The 17,861-nt window shown below is 40.7% G+C and overlaps 1 protein-coding gene across 2 annotated transcripts in view; it reads right to left on the bottom strand.

Annotated features, from left to right (window-relative positions):
- Positions 1–1,329: 1,329 nt before the first annotated feature.
- Positions 1,330–17,861, bottom strand: part of LOC138638064 (tenascin-X-like) — a 366,072-nt gene continuing 349,540 nt past the window's right edge. For both annotated transcript variants that reach the window (XM_069727035.1, XM_069727036.1), the window contains 2 exons: positions 2,236–2,309; positions 1,330–2,148 (listed from right to left, as the gene is read on the bottom strand). In XM_069727035.1, coding sequence (XP_069583136.1) covers positions 2,074–2,148; positions 2,236–2,309 — 149 coding nt within the window. In that variant the 3' untranslated portion in view covers positions 1,330–2,073. The remainder of the gene's footprint in view (positions 2,149–2,235; positions 2,310–17,861) is intronic.

Genomic DNA, 17,861 nt, shown 5'->3' with positions numbered 1-17,861 from the left:
GTAGAGGAAGGGAACCTTGTCTTGAACTGGCATACACAAGCTCTTAGGCTGATATTTACTATGAAATTCCAGGATTAGCATTGCTACAGCAGGATTTTGTTCCTAGAAACAGGGAAGTTACTGCTGTGAGGATACATTCCCATGTACTTATGCATCATCAAACCCACAGAGGCCAGTTGTTACAGCATAGTGAATGGGATTTCAGGAAATCCCATGCCAGTATGTGTCCACAGATGCCCGCGGCTCACCCGCGGAGAAGGACATGTGTCACCTCTCTCCAGACTGCAGAATGACAATTTCTCTTGCTGATACGCTAATCTCCGCAAGAGAAATTTCACCAATAGAATGTATTGGACGCAGTGAATACGCACATTTCAGTGAACACATGCAAATACACCCGCATTCAATAGAAGGCAGCAATTTGAACACAGCAAATATGTGCTATGTCCATAGTGCTGCTACTTCTGGATTGTGGGCACCTGGCCTAAGAAAGAGAGAAAAGGCACTGAAGCAAATGGAAAGTATATATCTTTTGAGATGTATGCATACCTTGAACAGTCATTTGATGGTTTATATCTCTGCACTAGATGTTAGCATGTTGTATATTTGGCAGCCCAGGTCATGGACCCATTGATTTGGAGGTGGGTACGCTTAAGACACAGATCTAGGTATAAGGGTAAAAGAAAGGGGCAGAGGAAAAAGTGCCAAGGAGTCTGGTCTTCAGCCAACACACCTTAGTTAATATGACTAGTTGAGCGATATTTAGGAAGCGACTCCAGGAGTGGGGAAAAAGAAAGGACCCTGCTGACTGTGATAGCTTACACTCTACAGGCAAGAGTGCGAGAAGACCTTGCTGGCCATATGACCTTACATTCTACAGTAGTGAGAGTTACAGAGTTACTCTAGAAGATGGGACAACAACTCTGCATACAAACTGTGCTCCACTAAGTAATGTTGGTCTGTGATGGTCCAGGTACTGACCACCACTGTACAGGCTATGATAATCCACTAGATGTTATAGCTGCAGGGCATTATGGGAAAAACAGTGTGACCACACCAAAAGACATTAACGCGCTCTCTGATGCTTCAACAGTGTGGGAAATGGTGTCAGGATAGTTTCTCAAAGTGTTCAAGTTCACATGAAACCACAAATTTCAGGAAATACAACAAGTACATGATCATCCAAGGATTGATCCACGAATCTCTACTTAACACCTAACTTTTTCTGACTCCAATGTTTCTTGTGATTGAAGTATCCTACACCAGAGAAAAGTACTTGAATATAAACGATATGCATATGATATATCTACATGGACAGAAGCAAAATACTTTAAGCTTAGATCTCTTTAATTCAGCAATTTAAAAAATTATAAAGTTTAGTCATTTCTAAAATACAACACAATAAGTTTATTTAAAAGGAGAAATTTCACTCTTTGGAGCCAATTTTTTACTTAAAAAAACTGATTTTTGCAATTCGATCTAATTACATATTCTGCACCAAATGCTTTCTATTGCTTTTTGTATTACAATATCTCTACTGTTTGAGGCAGAAAGAGTTAACTGAGAATCTTTCTATCTTTTTCTGAGCTACTACCAGCTAATTAATAAATAAAGACCACATCAAAATTTGATGTTCAGGGAGACAAACTGCATGTAAAATGCCCAAAAATGCAACATTCATAAATGTGGCCAACCACTTTTGACATAATTACAAAGGTTGAAAAAAATATAGATCCATCAATGCTTTTTCTACCAGATATACATTCTCTGTTTATAACTCACAGAGCCATTTGTTGTGAGAAAAGCATCTATCCCTTTAAGTGACAGGTTCTTTTTAAAGGCATGCATGGAAATAAGTCGGTAAAGATTACTTTAACCAAAATGGTTCAGTTCATGACAAAGGTCGGTGTTGCATCAGATCCAAAGGTTCTTCAGTTTTTCACGGAAGGGCCACCTGTCTTATAAGATGTTGGTATAAAACGTGATTGATACTTTACACTTTTTCTTGAGTTATTAAGACAATGCGATTTTTTCTTCAAAGTGGTTTAAAATTGTGTCCAGTATTTTACAGAACTAAACTTTTTTGTTTTGCTTCAAAACAGCTGTGACATTCCGGCCTGAGAACTGTTGGTCAATAATACGATTTAGCTAGAAAAAAATCACAGAAGATTTCTATAAGTATTCATTCACATATCATCTGTAATAATGATAAACTCTACTAATTCTATTTCTTACCTCTTCTATGATTAGAACTTCAGATTTATCAGCACTTGATGAATATTTAAGTGTTATAATTAGGCTGTTGGCATCTGCAAAATAAAAGTAATAAAACTGAGTGTGAAAGACAAAATTTTAAAGCACTAGTTTTTTTAATGGAAGCTGAAACTAGAACATTTATGAAAAATAATAGAGAAATACAAAATAAGTTTATGCAGATACATATTAGTCAGATATGAATCCAGTGGTGCTCACTAAGAAGCTTAAAGAAATTATCAACTGCTGTACTCAAAAAATGAGTTATTTGCAGGCCAGGACTAGTCCTATGCCACACTGGGCAAATTCCGGGTGGGCTGTGCAGCCCAAAATAAAAGTGAACGACATGCTGTCACCTTCCCTTCTATTTCTCTCAGCTAGAACACAATGCCTTGCTTTGGTCTGTGAGGCTGGCCAGCAGGACATTCTGTGGGGGGAAAGTTGGAACGGCATCACCTACCACCCTCCTTTTATCATCCTGTGTGTGTCCATGACCTATGTTTTATGAAGTCAGATAATCTGCTCTCTGGTTATGTGTAGTAAAGAGAATCCAAACAGCTGCATAGTGACCCAGTAGGTGAGGAGTGGACCTTTACAGAAACCTTTTCAGAAGGAGCAGTTTCTTGTAGTTAATTGGCATAGAAGTGTGACAACTTAGTAACATTAAAGGTGTGGTTTAACTTTTCAACCAAGTAGGAACTCCAACTCGAACAGTCCCATAAAAACTTTTACATTTTATTGAAAAATTTCTTTAAGATAAGTCATCAATCAGCATAAAAATCACAACTCCTCCCTCCCCCCAGTATGGGAAGACGCGTTTCGAACCTTGCAGTTCTTAGTCTTTGCGTCTGAGTTTTTGACCCTACTATTACATTTTCTACTTTTTTAAAAAAAAATTATTACAGGAAGGGGTTAAAATGGGAGCCATAACAGAAGAATTGTCAGAAGATTTGATGGTCCATTGTCCTATGATATCTATATTACATTCTCTTCCAAAAACCATAAGGCTAAATTTCCCCCTCCCTCACGTTCCATAGTGGCAGGAATTGGTAATTTAGGTGAGCTTATGGTTAAATTTATATTTACAACCTCTGGTTAAAAAAAATCCCCAGCTACTTGATGGATACAAAACATGTTATATCCTCCTTGGATGGTTCTGTTTGGCCAGAACATAGTTTATGTCTTTCTTGTGATGTAGTTGGACTATACCCTAGTACACCACATAGGCTAACCTTGGAATTGCTGGCTACTTTTTTGAAAATATGTAGCAACTACACACCAGCAATTAAGGAGTTTATAATACTGGCGACTTAATTCTTATTAGTTCATAATTATTTTTCGTTGAATGGGCACTTTTTTATACAAAAACAGGGAGCCCCGATGGGAGCAGGTTTCTCACCATGCATAGCAAACATACATGGCTGTATGGGAGGAGAGGTATATGTTAGGGCAAGTTAGGTTAGGCTATGGGTTGAACTAGATGGACTTAAAGTCTTCCTTCAACCTTAATAACTATGTAACTATGTATATTTTTTCGGTGGTATGGTCATTATTTTGACGACATCCTCCTGATATGGGATGGAACTGAGGAAGCAGCTGTGGAATTTGTTTAGCTCAGGAATCGGAATGATTTGAATTAAAAATTTACCTATACTGTCCAAAAAATAAAATGGACTTTTTAGACATTTCCCTAGAGCTTTCATCAAAAGGATTAACAGTTACCCCATTTAGAAAAGACACAACAAACGAATTCTACGCTCTATGCAACATCCTGCCACTCCAACAAAATGATTACTTCCTCAGGTGTTACATTGATGAAGGAACAATTTCAGGTTAATGAAAGATTAAAAAAAAAAACATGGCTATTCTCAATGGATGTTGGATAGAGCAAACAATTTGATCGCTGGCAAAAATAGACAGGATATGTAGAAAGAGAAAGAATCAGAAAAACAATGACAGGATTCTAGCCAAATTACGTTTGTAACCCAATATTGCCCACAATTTATGGAGATTAAAATATCATAAAGAAATGTATTCCAATATTACATCAGAATGACATGTTAAAAAATGTATTAATACATCCCATCTCTGCTAAAAGAGCACCATCTTTAGGGGATGTTCTGCCTCCAAGTTTATATACAGCTTTGGCAAAAATTAAGAGACCACCACATGAAAACCCTGCCATGGGCAGCCCAATCTCCAGACCTGAACCCAATTGAAAACCTCTGGAATGTAATCAAGAGGATGATGGATAGTCACAAGCTTTCAAACAAAGAAATGCTTACAGTTTTGCACCAGGAGCAGTGTGAAAGACTGGTGGAAAGCATGCCAAGACGCAGGAAAGCTGTGATTAAAAGTCATGGTTATTCCACAAAATATTGATTTCTGAACTCTTCCTGAGTTAAAACTTTAGTATTGTTGTTTGTAAATGATTATGAACTTGTTTTCTTTGCATTATTTGAGGTCTGAAAGCGCTGTTTGTTTGTTTTTTTATTTTGACCATTTTTCTTTGTCAGAAAAAAAATACAAAATTTATTGCTTGGAAATTCGGAGACATGTTGTCAGAAGTTTATAGAATAAAAGAACAATTTACGTTTTACTCAAAAATATACCTATGAAGAGAAAAATAAAAAAACTGAACATTTTGCAGTCGTCTTTTAATTTTTGCCAGAGTAATAGCAATACAATAAGGGTATGTTTCCACGTTCATGCTATTCTGACCTTCCGTCGCCTCCTCAGCTTTCCTGCTCCTCCCGATATTCTCGGCAGCTTCCGTTCCCAGAGATGCATTGCAAAATTACCCAGATGACTTAGCGGTCTCGCGAGACAGCTTCGGTGGACGACGGAAGGTGAGTATATAACTATTTTTTATTTTAATTCTTTTTTTCACAAGGATATGGTGCCTACACTGCTACGGTTTTACCGCATCTAATGATTGTCTATGGTTAATTTACGGTGTGGCGGCGGAGCGTCGCCGCATTGTAAACAGACATGCTGCGTTCTGAAAAGATGCGCCGCATGTCCGTTTATGCGGGTCTGCCGCCTGCGTGTTTTACGGCATAGTGGAGACGGGATTTCATGAAATCCCCTCCACTATGCTGTAACATCTGGACGCTGCGTGTTTGGCGGTCAAACACGCAGCATTTCCTGAATGTGGAAACACATCCTTAGAGAGAAAACTTGGCTGTATTCAGTGGGCTTCTATAAAGGTGGACACCGCACATGCACATGCTGCGATTATGTTGAGAGTGCCAGGGAATTCAACTCCATGGTAATTAACGAACCCTATAAAAAAAAGTAATTTATAAATTGTAACACCACATTTGTGGTATATGTAATAACTTGTTTAATATGCAAAATTCAATTCCTGGGATGTACAACCAACCAATTGAAGGTTAGTGTTAGACGCCATCTATCTGATGCAGCCAGTAATAAGACGGTAAAATGCTCGGCAACTTCAAAGCATTTTTCTCTGCATCATAATGGGAATACCAGAATGTGCAGGGTTATTGGAATAGAAAGAGTGTTTAATCCTTATAGAGGAGGGGACATCATAGAAAACTTTTGAAGAGGGAATTGTGGTGGATTTACATGTTACAAAAAGAGTGCCTCTAGGAATGAATGTTCAGCACAATCTAACCTATAAATGCATGAGCATTGCATCATTATATTATTTATTATAATATGATTTATAGTAGCCTGTCTGAATTATGATTAATATGTCCATTATGCCTGTATTTATCTTTATTTTTATTTTTATTGTTGATGTTTTTATTTCAATGAATGATATCTTTTAAACAGGTGAGAAATGCGATATGTGATTGTGTGGAAGCAATCACATGACTGGGATATGATGTGGTATATAAGGATGCTTTTTGTACAAGATGGCACGCAAAAACTAAGAACCACAAGGTTTGAAACGCGTCTGCCCATGCTATTCTTCCTAATATGGCGGTTGTGATTTTTATGCTGATTGATGACTTATCTTAAAGAAATTTTTCAATAAAATGCAAACGTTTTTATGGGACTGTTCGAGCTGGAAATCCTACTTGATTGATTGCTCTTCCCTGCTGCACTGCACTTTCCATACTCGAAGTCCTGGATGATTTGATGGGTGAGCTGACTTTTTTGTACTTTTTTATTGTTTAACTTTTGTGACAGACTACCGTACATACCCGTGTATAAGCTGACCCGAGTATAAGCTGAAGCACCTAATTTTACCATGAAAAACTGGGAAAATGTATTGACTCGAGCATAAGCCAGGTGTGCATCGTCCCCTCATCCCCACCCTGATATGCATGGTTCCTCATCCCCATCCTTGTATGCATGGCTCCTGATCCCTATCCTTGTATGCATGGCTCCTGATCCCTATCCTTGTATGCTTGGCTCCTCATCCCCACCCTGGTATGCATGGCTCCTCATCCCTATCCTGGTATGCATGGTTCTTCATCCCTACCCTGGTATGCATGGCTCCTCATCCCCACCCTAGTATACATGGCTCCTCATCCCCATCCTGGTATGCATGGCTCCTCATCCCTATCCTGGTATGCATGGCTCCTCATCCCCACCATGGTATGCATGGCTCCACATCCCTATCCTGGTATGCATGGTTCCTCATCCCCACCCTGGTATGCATGGCTCCACATCCCTATCCTGGTATGCATGGTTCTTCATCCCCACCCTAGTATACATGGCTCCTCATCCCCATACTGGTATGCATGGCTCCTCATCCCTATCCTGGTATGCATGGCTCCTCATCCCCACCATGGTATGCATGGCTCCACATCCCTATCCTGGTATGCATGGTTCCTCATCCCCACCCTGGTATGCATGGCTCCTCATCCCCACTCTGGTATGCATAGCTCTTCATCCCTATCCTGGTATGCATTGTCCCCTCAGCCCCATCCTGGTCTGCATGCCCCCCTCATCCCTATCCTATTATGCATGGCTCCTCATCCATATCCTGGTATGCATGGTTCCTCATCCCTATCCTGGTATGCCTGGCTCCTCATCCCCACCCTGGTATGCATGGTTCTTCATCCCCATCCTTTGCATGCATGGCTCCTCATTTCCATCCTTGCATGCATGCACAGTGCACAAAAAAATGTGCTGAAAAACTCGGCCTATACACGACTATATACGAGGTACGGTATTTTATTTTCAAGATCCAGCTTGCTGAAGACAGCATTGTGGTAAGTAATCATAATAATGTGATTCACGTTTTACTGGCATGTTTATAATGTTTGTTTGTCCTTTGTATATCTTTTACTTTTGTGCAATGCTCTTGTTTATGTAATTGATTGGTGCTTGTATTATGTAAGTAATATATCCAATATGCTTGTGTGTTGTGTGATGTTTGCATTGTGCTGGTGTGATGTATGTTCTGTGCTTGTGTGACGTGTGTTCCAGGATTTCCGGTTGCGTATACTGTATATCTATGTAAGTACTATATGTTTTTATTGTCCTACTTATTTCTTGAAGATGGGTCTTATGAACAACTTTTGCACAGGGACCCTTAGCGCTCAGTGTCTGTTACTGATCTCAATATCCATAGTCAAAATTTCCAATGCTAATCTTCGTTTTCATGCTTTAGCTTACCGTATATTAATGTGAAAACAGTAGGACTGGACCTGTATGTGTGTTGTCATCTAGATGTTTTTATACCTCATGACTGGAGGACTGTGCTAGAATGGTGGAATACATATGAAATGCTATTTATTGTATTGATGCACTCATAGTAAAATGCTGTCGGAGTTGCATTGCATGGTTTATACTGCATGAAGGTAATATTTCGCTTGGGCTAAACTATGTCTTTGGCCATGACACACTTCATGTAGCCAAATATTATATAATGCTTCTGATACAGTGTCTTATAGAGGAAGTGAATGTAGCTGTACTGCAGCTGGCAAGCTGCCACCGCAATGGCGCACAATTGGAAAAACTGAATCATTTGGATTTTTTTTTATAACCTGCGGCCACATTTATTTACAGTATGGTGCATTGTAGCAGCTGTGTAACAATATCTTTGGAAGTGCAATATATGTTGCTGGGCAAGTCATCGTGTAGTCTTACCCTAAGTGTTGGTGCCTTTCAGTCACCTAAAAAATATATATTTTCTTCTGTTGCTTTTTCATTGTATTTTTGCAATGTTTTTACTTTTCCAAAAATGTTAGCATTTTCTTTAATCCCTTACTGACTGAGCAATTTTTAACTACCAGGACGTATTTTTGAATTCTGACCATTGTCACTTCGTGATAATAACTCCGGAACGCTTCACCGTATCCCACTGATTCTGAGACGTGCATCTCACAAAATTAGAATATCATCAAAGTTAGTTTATTTCAGTTCTTCAATAGAAAATGTGAAACTTATATATTAGATAGAGTCATTACAAACAGAATGATCTATTTCAAGTGTTTATTTCTGTTAATGTTGATGATTATGGCTTACAGCCAATGAAAACCCAAAAGTCATTATCTCAGTAAATTAGAATACTTTATAACACCAGCTTGAAAAAATGATTTTAAAATTCTAAATGTTGGCCTACAGAAATGTATACTCAGTAAATGCACTCAATACTTGGTCAGGGCTCCTGTGGCATCAATTACTGCGTCAATGCGGCATAGCATAGAGGCGATCAGTTTGTGCCACTGCTGAATTGTTATGGAAGCCCAGGTTGCTTTGATGGCAGCCTTCAGCTCATCTGTATTGTTGGGTCTGGAGTCTCTCATCTTCTTCTTGACAATACCCCATAGTTTCTCTATGGGGTTAAGGTCAGGCGAGTTTGCTTGACAATCAAGCACAGTGATACTGTTGTTTTTAAACTAGGAATTGGTACTTTTGATAGTGTGAACAGGTGCCAAGTCCTGCTGGAGAATGAACTTTCCATTTCCAATAAGCTTGTCAGCACAGGGAAGCATGAAGTGCTGTATAATTTCCTGGTAGTCAGTTGCGCTGACTTTGGTCTTGATAAAACACAGTGGACCTACACCAGTAGATAACATGGTTCCCAAAACCATCATTGATTGTGGATACTTCACAATACACCTCGGAAATCAAGGTCCCAGAGTCTGGAGGAAGAGTGGAGAGACAGACAATCCAAGCTGCTTAAGGTCTAGTGTGAAATTTCCACAATCAGTAATGGTTTGGAAGCCATGTCATCTGCTGGTATAGGTACAATGTGTTTTATCAAAACCAAAGTCAGCGTGGCTGTCTACCAGGAAATTTTAGAACACTCCGTGCTTCCCTTTGCCGACAAGCTTTTTGGAGTTTGAAATTTCATTCTCTAGCAGGGCTTGGCACCTGTCCACACTCAAAAGTAACAATACTGTTTGATTGGCCAGCAAACTCGCCTCACCTTAACCCCATAAAGAATTTATGGGGTATTGTAAAGAAGAAGATGAGAGACACCAGATCCCACAATGCAGACAAGCTGAATGCTGCTAACAAAGCAACCTAGGTTTCCATAACACCTCAGCAGTGCCACAGGCTGATCGCCTCCATGCCATGCCGCATTGATGCAGTAATTGATGACAAAGGAGCCCCGACCAAGTATTGAGTGCATTTACTGAATATACATTTCAGTAGGCCAACATTTCAGATTTTAAAATCATTTTTTCAAGCTGGTATTATAAAGTATCCTAATTTACTGAGATAATGACGTTTTAGTTTGTCAAGGACTGCCATTTGGACATCTGTCAAGTCAGCAGTCTTCCCCATGATTGTGGAGCCTACTGAAACAAACTAAGGGACCTTTTTAGTCTCTTAGGAAGCCTTTACAGGTGTTTTTTGTTAATTATTCTAATTTACTGAGATAATGACTTTTGGGTTTTCATTGGCTGTACGCCATAATCATCAACATTAACAGAAATAAACACTTGAAATAGCTCAGTCTGTTTGTAATGACTATATAATATAGGAGTTTCACATTTTGTATTGAAGAATTAAAATAAATTAACTTTTTGATGATATTCTAATTTATTGAAAAGCACCTGTAGTTTACCACAATCAAATTTAGCCTTTTTCTATCCCTATGCTGTGTGCTCTGAGCGCTCCTATTCCTACACATTATACAGCCCCTATATTTTATACTGCCTGATTGACTATGCTCCTCCATATGATTGGTATGCTACAGGGCATCATGGGGAAGCCTGCAGTACTGCACCTGATATCATTAGCCCACTCGCGGAGTGTACAGTATGTGTGAACTGGCACCAGCTTTTTGGGTTTTTTGCTTGAAAATTATCGTGAAATTGAATAACAGATTGTTCAAATTCACTTGGAACCATGGATTTCAGGAAATTCGACTCAGATGCGATCTTCCAAATATCAATCTGCTTATCACTACTATTCTCCGGTAGTGCAGCTCAGCTGCTGTTTAATTGAATGTTTATGGAGCTTCAGTAACCAAGAATAAACACTGCACGTGCGTTCACTGGTGCTGTGGAGTTTGGCTTCATTGACTGTAACATCGGTCCACAGTGGGAGCTGAAAATAACTGATCGAGGAAAGTGTTAGGGGTTCATCCCTTGCTGATATGATATGGATGACTTTGCCTCGTTGTTCTGTGTTCTGCCTTTGTCTCTGATCAGGACTGTATTCCACTGTGTAATCTGCAATGTGGTAAAGGTACCATCACACTTAGCGACGCTGCAGCGATACCGACAACGATCCGGATCGCTGCAGCGTCGCTGTTTGGTCGCTGGAGAGCTGTCACACAGACCGCTCTCCAGCGACCAACGATGCCAGTAACCAGGGTAAACATCGGGTAACTAAGCGCAGGGCTGCGCTTAGTAACCCGATGTTTACCCTGGTTACCATCCTAAAAGTAAAAAAACAAACAGTACATACTTACCTACAGCCGTCTGTCCTCCAGCGCTGTGCTCTGCACTCCTCCTGTACTGTCTGTGAGCACAGCGGCCGGAAAGCAGAGCGGTGACGTCACCGCTCTGCTTTCCGGCTGACCGACGCTCACAGTCAGTGCAGGAGGAGAGCAGAGAAGCACAGCGCTGGAGGACAGACGGCTGTAGGTAAGTATGTAGTGTTTGTTTTTTTTTACTTTTAGGATGGTAACCTAAAACCACGGCAGCTTCCGTTCCCAGAGATGCATTGCAAAATTACCCAGATGACTTAGCGGTCTCGCGAGACAGCTTCGGTGGACGACGGAAGGTGAGTATATAACTATTTTTTATTTTAATTCTTTTTTTCACAAGGATATGGTGCCTACACTGCTACGGTTTTACCGCATCTAATGATTGTCTATGGTAAATTTACGGTGTGGCGGCGGAGCGTCGCCGCATTGTAAACAGACATGCTGCGTTCTGAAAAGATGCGCCGCATGTCCGTTTATGTGGGTCTGCCGCCTGCGTGTTTTACGGCATAGTGGAGACGGGATTTCATGAAATCCCCTCCACTATGCTGTAACATCTGGACGCTGCGTGTTTGGCGGTCAAACACGCAGCATTTCCTGAATGTGGAAACACATCCTTAGAGAGAAAACTTGGCTGTATTCAGTGGGCTTCTATAAAGGTGGACACCGCACATGCACATGCTGCGATTATGTTGAGAGTGCCAGGGAATTCAACTCCATGGTAATTAACGAACCCTATAAAAAAAAGTAATTTATAAATTGTAACATCACATTTGTGGTATATGTAATAACTTGTTTAATATGCAAAATTCAATTCCTGGGATGTACAACCAACCAATTGAAGGTTAGTGTTAGACGCCATCTATCTGATGCAGCCAGTAATAAGACGGTAAAATGCTCGGCAACTTCAAAGCAATTTTTCTCTGCATCATAATGGGAATACCAGAATGTGCAGGGTTATTGGAATAGAAAGAGTGTTTAATCCTTATAGAGGAGGGGACATCATAGAAAACTTTTGAAGAGGGAATTGTGGTGGATTTACATGTTACAAAAAGAGTGCCTCTAGGAATGAATGTTCAGCACAATCTAACCTATAAATGCATGAGCATTGCATCATTATATTATTTATTATAATATGATTTATAGTAGCCTGTCTGAATTATGATTAATATGTCCATTATGCCTGTATTTATCTTTATTTTTATTTTTATTGTTGATGTTTTTATTTCAATGAATGATATCTTTTAAACAGGTGAGAAATGCGATATGTGATTGTGTGGAAGCAATCACATGACTGGGATATGATGTGGTATATAAGGATGCTTTTTGTACAAGATGGCACGCAAAAACTAAGAACCACAAGGTTTGAAACGCGTCTGCCCATGCTATTCTTCCTAATATGGCAGTTGTGATTTTTATGCTGATTGATGACTTATCTTAAAGAAATTTTTCAATAAAATGCAAACGTTTTTATGGGACTGTTCGAGCTGGAAATCCTACTTGATTGATTGCTCTTCCCTGCTGCACTGCACTTTCCATACTCGAAGTCCTGGATGATTTGATGGGTGAGCTGACTTTTTTGTACTTTTTTATTGTTTAACTTTTGTGACAGACTACCGTACATACCCGTGTATAAGCTGACCCGAGTATAAGCTGAAGCACCTAATTTTACCATGAAAAACTGGGAAAATGTATTGACTCGAGCATAAGCCAGGTGTGCATTGTCCCCTCATCCCCACCCTGATATGCATGGTTCCTCATCCCCATCCTTGTATGCATGGCTCCTGATCCCTATCCTTGTATGCATGGCTCCTGATCCCTATCCTTGTATGCTTGGCTCCTCATCCCCACCCTGGTATGCATGGCTCCTCATCCCTATCCTGGTATGCATGGTTCTTCATCCCTACCCTGGTATGCATGGCTCCTCATCCCCACCCTAGTATACATGGCTCCTCATCCCCATCCTGGTATGCATGGCTCCTCATCCCTATCCTGGTATGCATGGCTCCTCATCCCCACCATGGTATGCATGGCTCCACATCCCTATCCTGGTATGCATGGTTCCTCATCCCCACCCTGGTATGCATGGCTCCACATCCCTATCCTGGTATGCATGGTTCTTCATCCCCACCCTAGTATACATGGCTCCTCATCCCCATACTGGTATGCATGGCTCCTCATCCCTATCCTGGTATGCATGGCTCCTCATCCCCACCATGGTATGCATGGCTCCACATCCCTATCCTGGTATGCATGGTTCCTCATCCCCACCCTGGTATGCATGGCTCCTCATCCCCACCCTGGTATGCATAGCTCTTCATCCCTATCCTGGTATGCATTGTCCCCTCAGCCCCATCCTGGTCTGCATGCCCCCCTCATCCCTATCCTATTATGCATGGCTCCTCATCCATATCCTGGTATGCATGGTTCCTCATCCCTATCCTGGTATGCCTGGCTCCTCATCCCCACCCTGGTATGCATGGTTCTTCATCCCCATCCTTTGCATGCATGGCTCCTCATTTCCATCCTTGCATGCATGCACAGTGCACATAAAAATGTGCTGAAAAACTCGGCCTATACACGACTATATACGAGGTACGGTATTTTATTTTCAAGATCCAGCTTGCTGAAGACAGCATTGTGGTAAGTAATCATAATAATGTGATTCACGTTTTACTGGCATGTTTATAATGTTTGTTTGTCCTTTGTATATCTTTTACTTTTGTGCAATGCTCTTGTTTATGTAATTGATTGGTGCTTGTATTATGTAAGTAATATATCCAATATGCTTGTGTGTTGTGTGATGTTTGCATTGTGCTGGTGTGATGTATGTTCTGTGCTTGTGTGACGTGTGTTCCAGGATTTCCGGTTGCGTATACTGTATATCTATGTAAGTACTATATGTTTTTATTGTCCTACTTATTTCTTGAAGATGGGTCTTATGAACAACTTTTGCACAGGGACCCTTAGCGCTCAGTGTCTGTTACTGATCTCAATATCCATAGTCAAAATTTCCAATGCTAATCTTCGTTTTCATGCTTTAGCTTACCGTATATTAATGTGAAAACAGTAGGACTGGACCTGTATGTGTGTTGTCATCTAGATGTTTTTATACCTCATGACTGGAGGACTGTGCTAGAATGGTGGAATACATATGAAATGCTATTTATTGTATTGATGCACTCATAGTAAAATGCTGTCGGAGTTGCATTGCATGGTTTATACTGCATGAAGGTAATATTTCGCTTGGGCTAAACTATGTCTTTGGCCATGACGCACTTCATGTAGCCAAATATTATATAATGCTTCTGATACAGTGTCTTATAGAGGAAGTGAATGTAGCTGTACTGCAGCTGGCAAGCTGCCACCGCAATGGCGCACAATTGGAAAAACTGAATCATTTGGATTTTTTTTTATAACCTGCGGCCACATTTATTTACAGTATGGTGCATTGTAGCAGCTGTGTAACAATATCTTTGGAAGTGCAATATATGTTGCTGGGCAAGTCATCGTGTAGTCTTACCCTAAGTGTTGGTGCCTTTCAGTCACCTAAAAAATATATATTTTCTTCTGTTGCTTTTTCATTGTATTTTTGCAATGTTTTTACTTTTCCAAAAATGTTAGCATTTTCTTTAATCCCTTACTGACTGAGCAATTTTTAACTACCAGGACGTATTTTTGAATTCTGACCATTGTCACTTCGTGATAATAACTCCGGAACGCTTCACCGTATCCCACTGATTCTGAGACGTGCATCTCACAAAATTAGAATATCATCAAAGTTAGTTTATTTCAGTTCTTCAATAGAAAATGTGAAACTTATATATTAGATAGAGTCATTACAAACAGAATGATCTATTTCAAGTGTTTATTTCTGTTAATGTTGATGATTATGGCTTACAGCCAATGAAAACCCAAAAGTCATTATCTCAGTAAATTAGAATACTTTATAACACCAGCTTGAAAAAATGATTTTAAAATTCTAAATGTTGGCCTACAGAAATGTATACTCAGTAAATGCACTCAATACTTGGTCAGGGCTCCTGTGGCATCAATTACTGCGTCAATGCGGCATAGCATAGAGGCGATCAGTTTGTGCCACTGCTGAATTGTTATGGAAGCCCAGGTTGCTTTGATGGCAGCCTTCAGCTCATCTGTATTGTTGGGTCTGGAGTCTCTCATCTTCTTCTTGACAATACCCCATAGTTTCTCTATGGGGTTAAGGTCAGGCGAGTTTGCTTGACAATCAAGCACAGTGATACTGTTGTTTTTAAACTAGGAATTGGTACTTTTGATAGTGTGAACAGTTGCCAAGTCCTGCTGGAGAATGAACTTTCCATTTCCAATAAGCTTGTCAGCACAGGGAAGCATGAAGTGCTGTATAATTTCCTGGTAGTCAGTTGCGCTGACTTTGGTCTTGATAAAACACAGTGGACCTACACCAGTAGATAACATGGTTCCCAAAACCATCATTGATTGTGGATACTTCACAATACACCTCCGAAATCAAGGTCCCAGAGTCTGGAGGAAGAGTGGAGAGACAGACAATCCAAGCTGCTTAAGGTCTAGTGTGAAATTTCCACAATCAGTAATGGTTTGGAAGCCATGTCATCTGCTGGTATAGGTACAATGTGTTTTATCAAAACCAAAGTCAGCGTGGCTGTCTACCAGGAAATTTTAGAACACTCCGTGCTTCCCTTTGCCGACAAGCTTTTTGGAGTTTGAAATTTCATTCTCTAGCAGGGCTTGGCACCTGTCCACACTCAAAAGTAACAATACTGTTTGATTGGCCAGCAAACTCGCCTCACCTTAACCCCATAAAGAATTTATGGGGTATTGTAAAGAAGAAGATGAGAGACACCAGATCCCACAATGCAGACAAGCTGAATGCTGCTAACAAAGCAACCTAGGTTTCCATAACACCTCAGCAGTGCCACAGGCTGATCGCCTCCATGCCATGCCGCATTGATGCAGTAATTGATGACAAAGGAGCCCCGACCAAGTATTGAGTGCATTTACTGAATATACATTTCAGTAGGCCAACATTTCAGATTTTAAAATCATTTTTTCAAGCTGGTATTATAAAGTATCCTAATTTACTGAGATAATGACGTTTTAGTTTGTCAAGGACTGCCATTTGGACATCTGTCAAGTCAGCAGTCTTCCCCATGATTGTGGAGCCTACTGAAACAAACTAAGGGACCTTTTTAGTCTCTTAGGAAGCCTTTACAGGTGTTTTTTGTTAATTATTCTAATTTACTGAGATAATGACTTTTGGGTTTTCATTGGCTGTACGCCATAATCATCAACATTAACAGAAATAAACACTTGAAATAGCTCAGTCTGTTTGTAATGACTATATAATATAGGAGTTTCACATTTTGTATTGAAGAATTAAAATAAATTAACTTTTTGATGATATTCTAATTTATTGAAAAGCACCTGTAGTTTACCACAATCAAATTTAGCCTTTTTCTATCCCTATGCTGTGTGCTCTGAGCGCTCCTATTCCTACACATTATACAGCCCCTATATTTTATACTGCCTGATTGACTATGCTCCTCCATATGATTGGTATGCTACAGGGCATCATGGGGAAGCCTGCAGTACTGCACCTGATATCATTAGCCCACTCGCGGAGTGTACAGTATGTGTGAACTGGCACCAGCTTTTTGGGTTTTTTACTTGAAAATTATCGTGAAATTGAATAACAGATTGTTCAAATTCACTTGGAACCATGGATTTCAGGAAATTCGACTCAGATGCGATCTTCCAAATATCAATCTGCTTATACTACATTCATGTTTAATTGAATGTTTATGGAGCTTCAGTAACCAAGAATAAACACTGCACGTGCGTTCACTGGTGCTGTGGAGTTTGGCTTCATTGACTGTAACATCGGTCCACAGTGGGAGCTGAAAATAACTGATCGAGGAAAGTGTTAGGGGTTCATCCCTTGCTGATATGATATGGATGACTTTGCCTCGTTGTTCTGTGTTCTGCCTTTGTCTCTGATCAGGACTGTATTCCACTGTGTAATCTGCAATGTGGTAAAGGTACCATCACACTTAGCGACGCTGCAGCGATACCGACAACGATCCGGATCGCTGCAGCGTCGCTGTTTGGTCGCTGGAGAGCTGTCACACAGACCGCTCTCCAGCGACCAACGATGCCGGTAACCAGGGTAAACATCGGGTAACTAAGCGCAGGGCCGCGCTTAGTAACCCGATGTTTACCCTGGTTACCATCCTAAAAGTAAAAAAACAAACAGTACATACTTACCTACAGCCGTCTGTCCTCCAGCGCTGTGCTCTGCACTCCTCCTGTACTGTCTGTGAGCACAGCGGCCGGAAAGCAGAGCGGTGACGTCACCGCTCTGCTTTCCGGCTGACCGACGCTCACAGTCAGTGCAGGAGGAGAGCAGAGAAGCACAGCGCTGGAGGACAGACGGTAGGTAGGTAAGTATGTAGTGTTTGTTTTTTTTTACTTTTAGGATGGTAACCAGGGTAAACATCGGGTTACTAAGCGCGGCCCTGCGCTTAGTTACCCGATGTTTACCCTGGTTACCAGTGAAGACATCGCTGAATCGGTGTCACACACGCCGATCCAGCAATGTCCACGGGAGATCCAGCGACCAAATAAAGTTCTGGACTTTCTTCCCCGACCAGCGACAGCACAGCAGGGGCCTGATCGCTGCTGCCTGTCACACTGGACGATATCGCTAGCGAGGACGCTGCAA

The sequence above is a fragment of the Ranitomeya imitator genome, chromosome 5 (assembly GCF_032444005.1).
Source record: "Ranitomeya imitator isolate aRanImi1 chromosome 5, aRanImi1.pri, whole genome shotgun sequence".
NCBI classification, from domain to species: Eukaryota; Metazoa; Chordata; class Amphibia; order Anura; family Dendrobatidae; genus Ranitomeya; species Ranitomeya imitator.
This window is presented reverse-complemented; position numbering and strand designations above follow the sequence as displayed.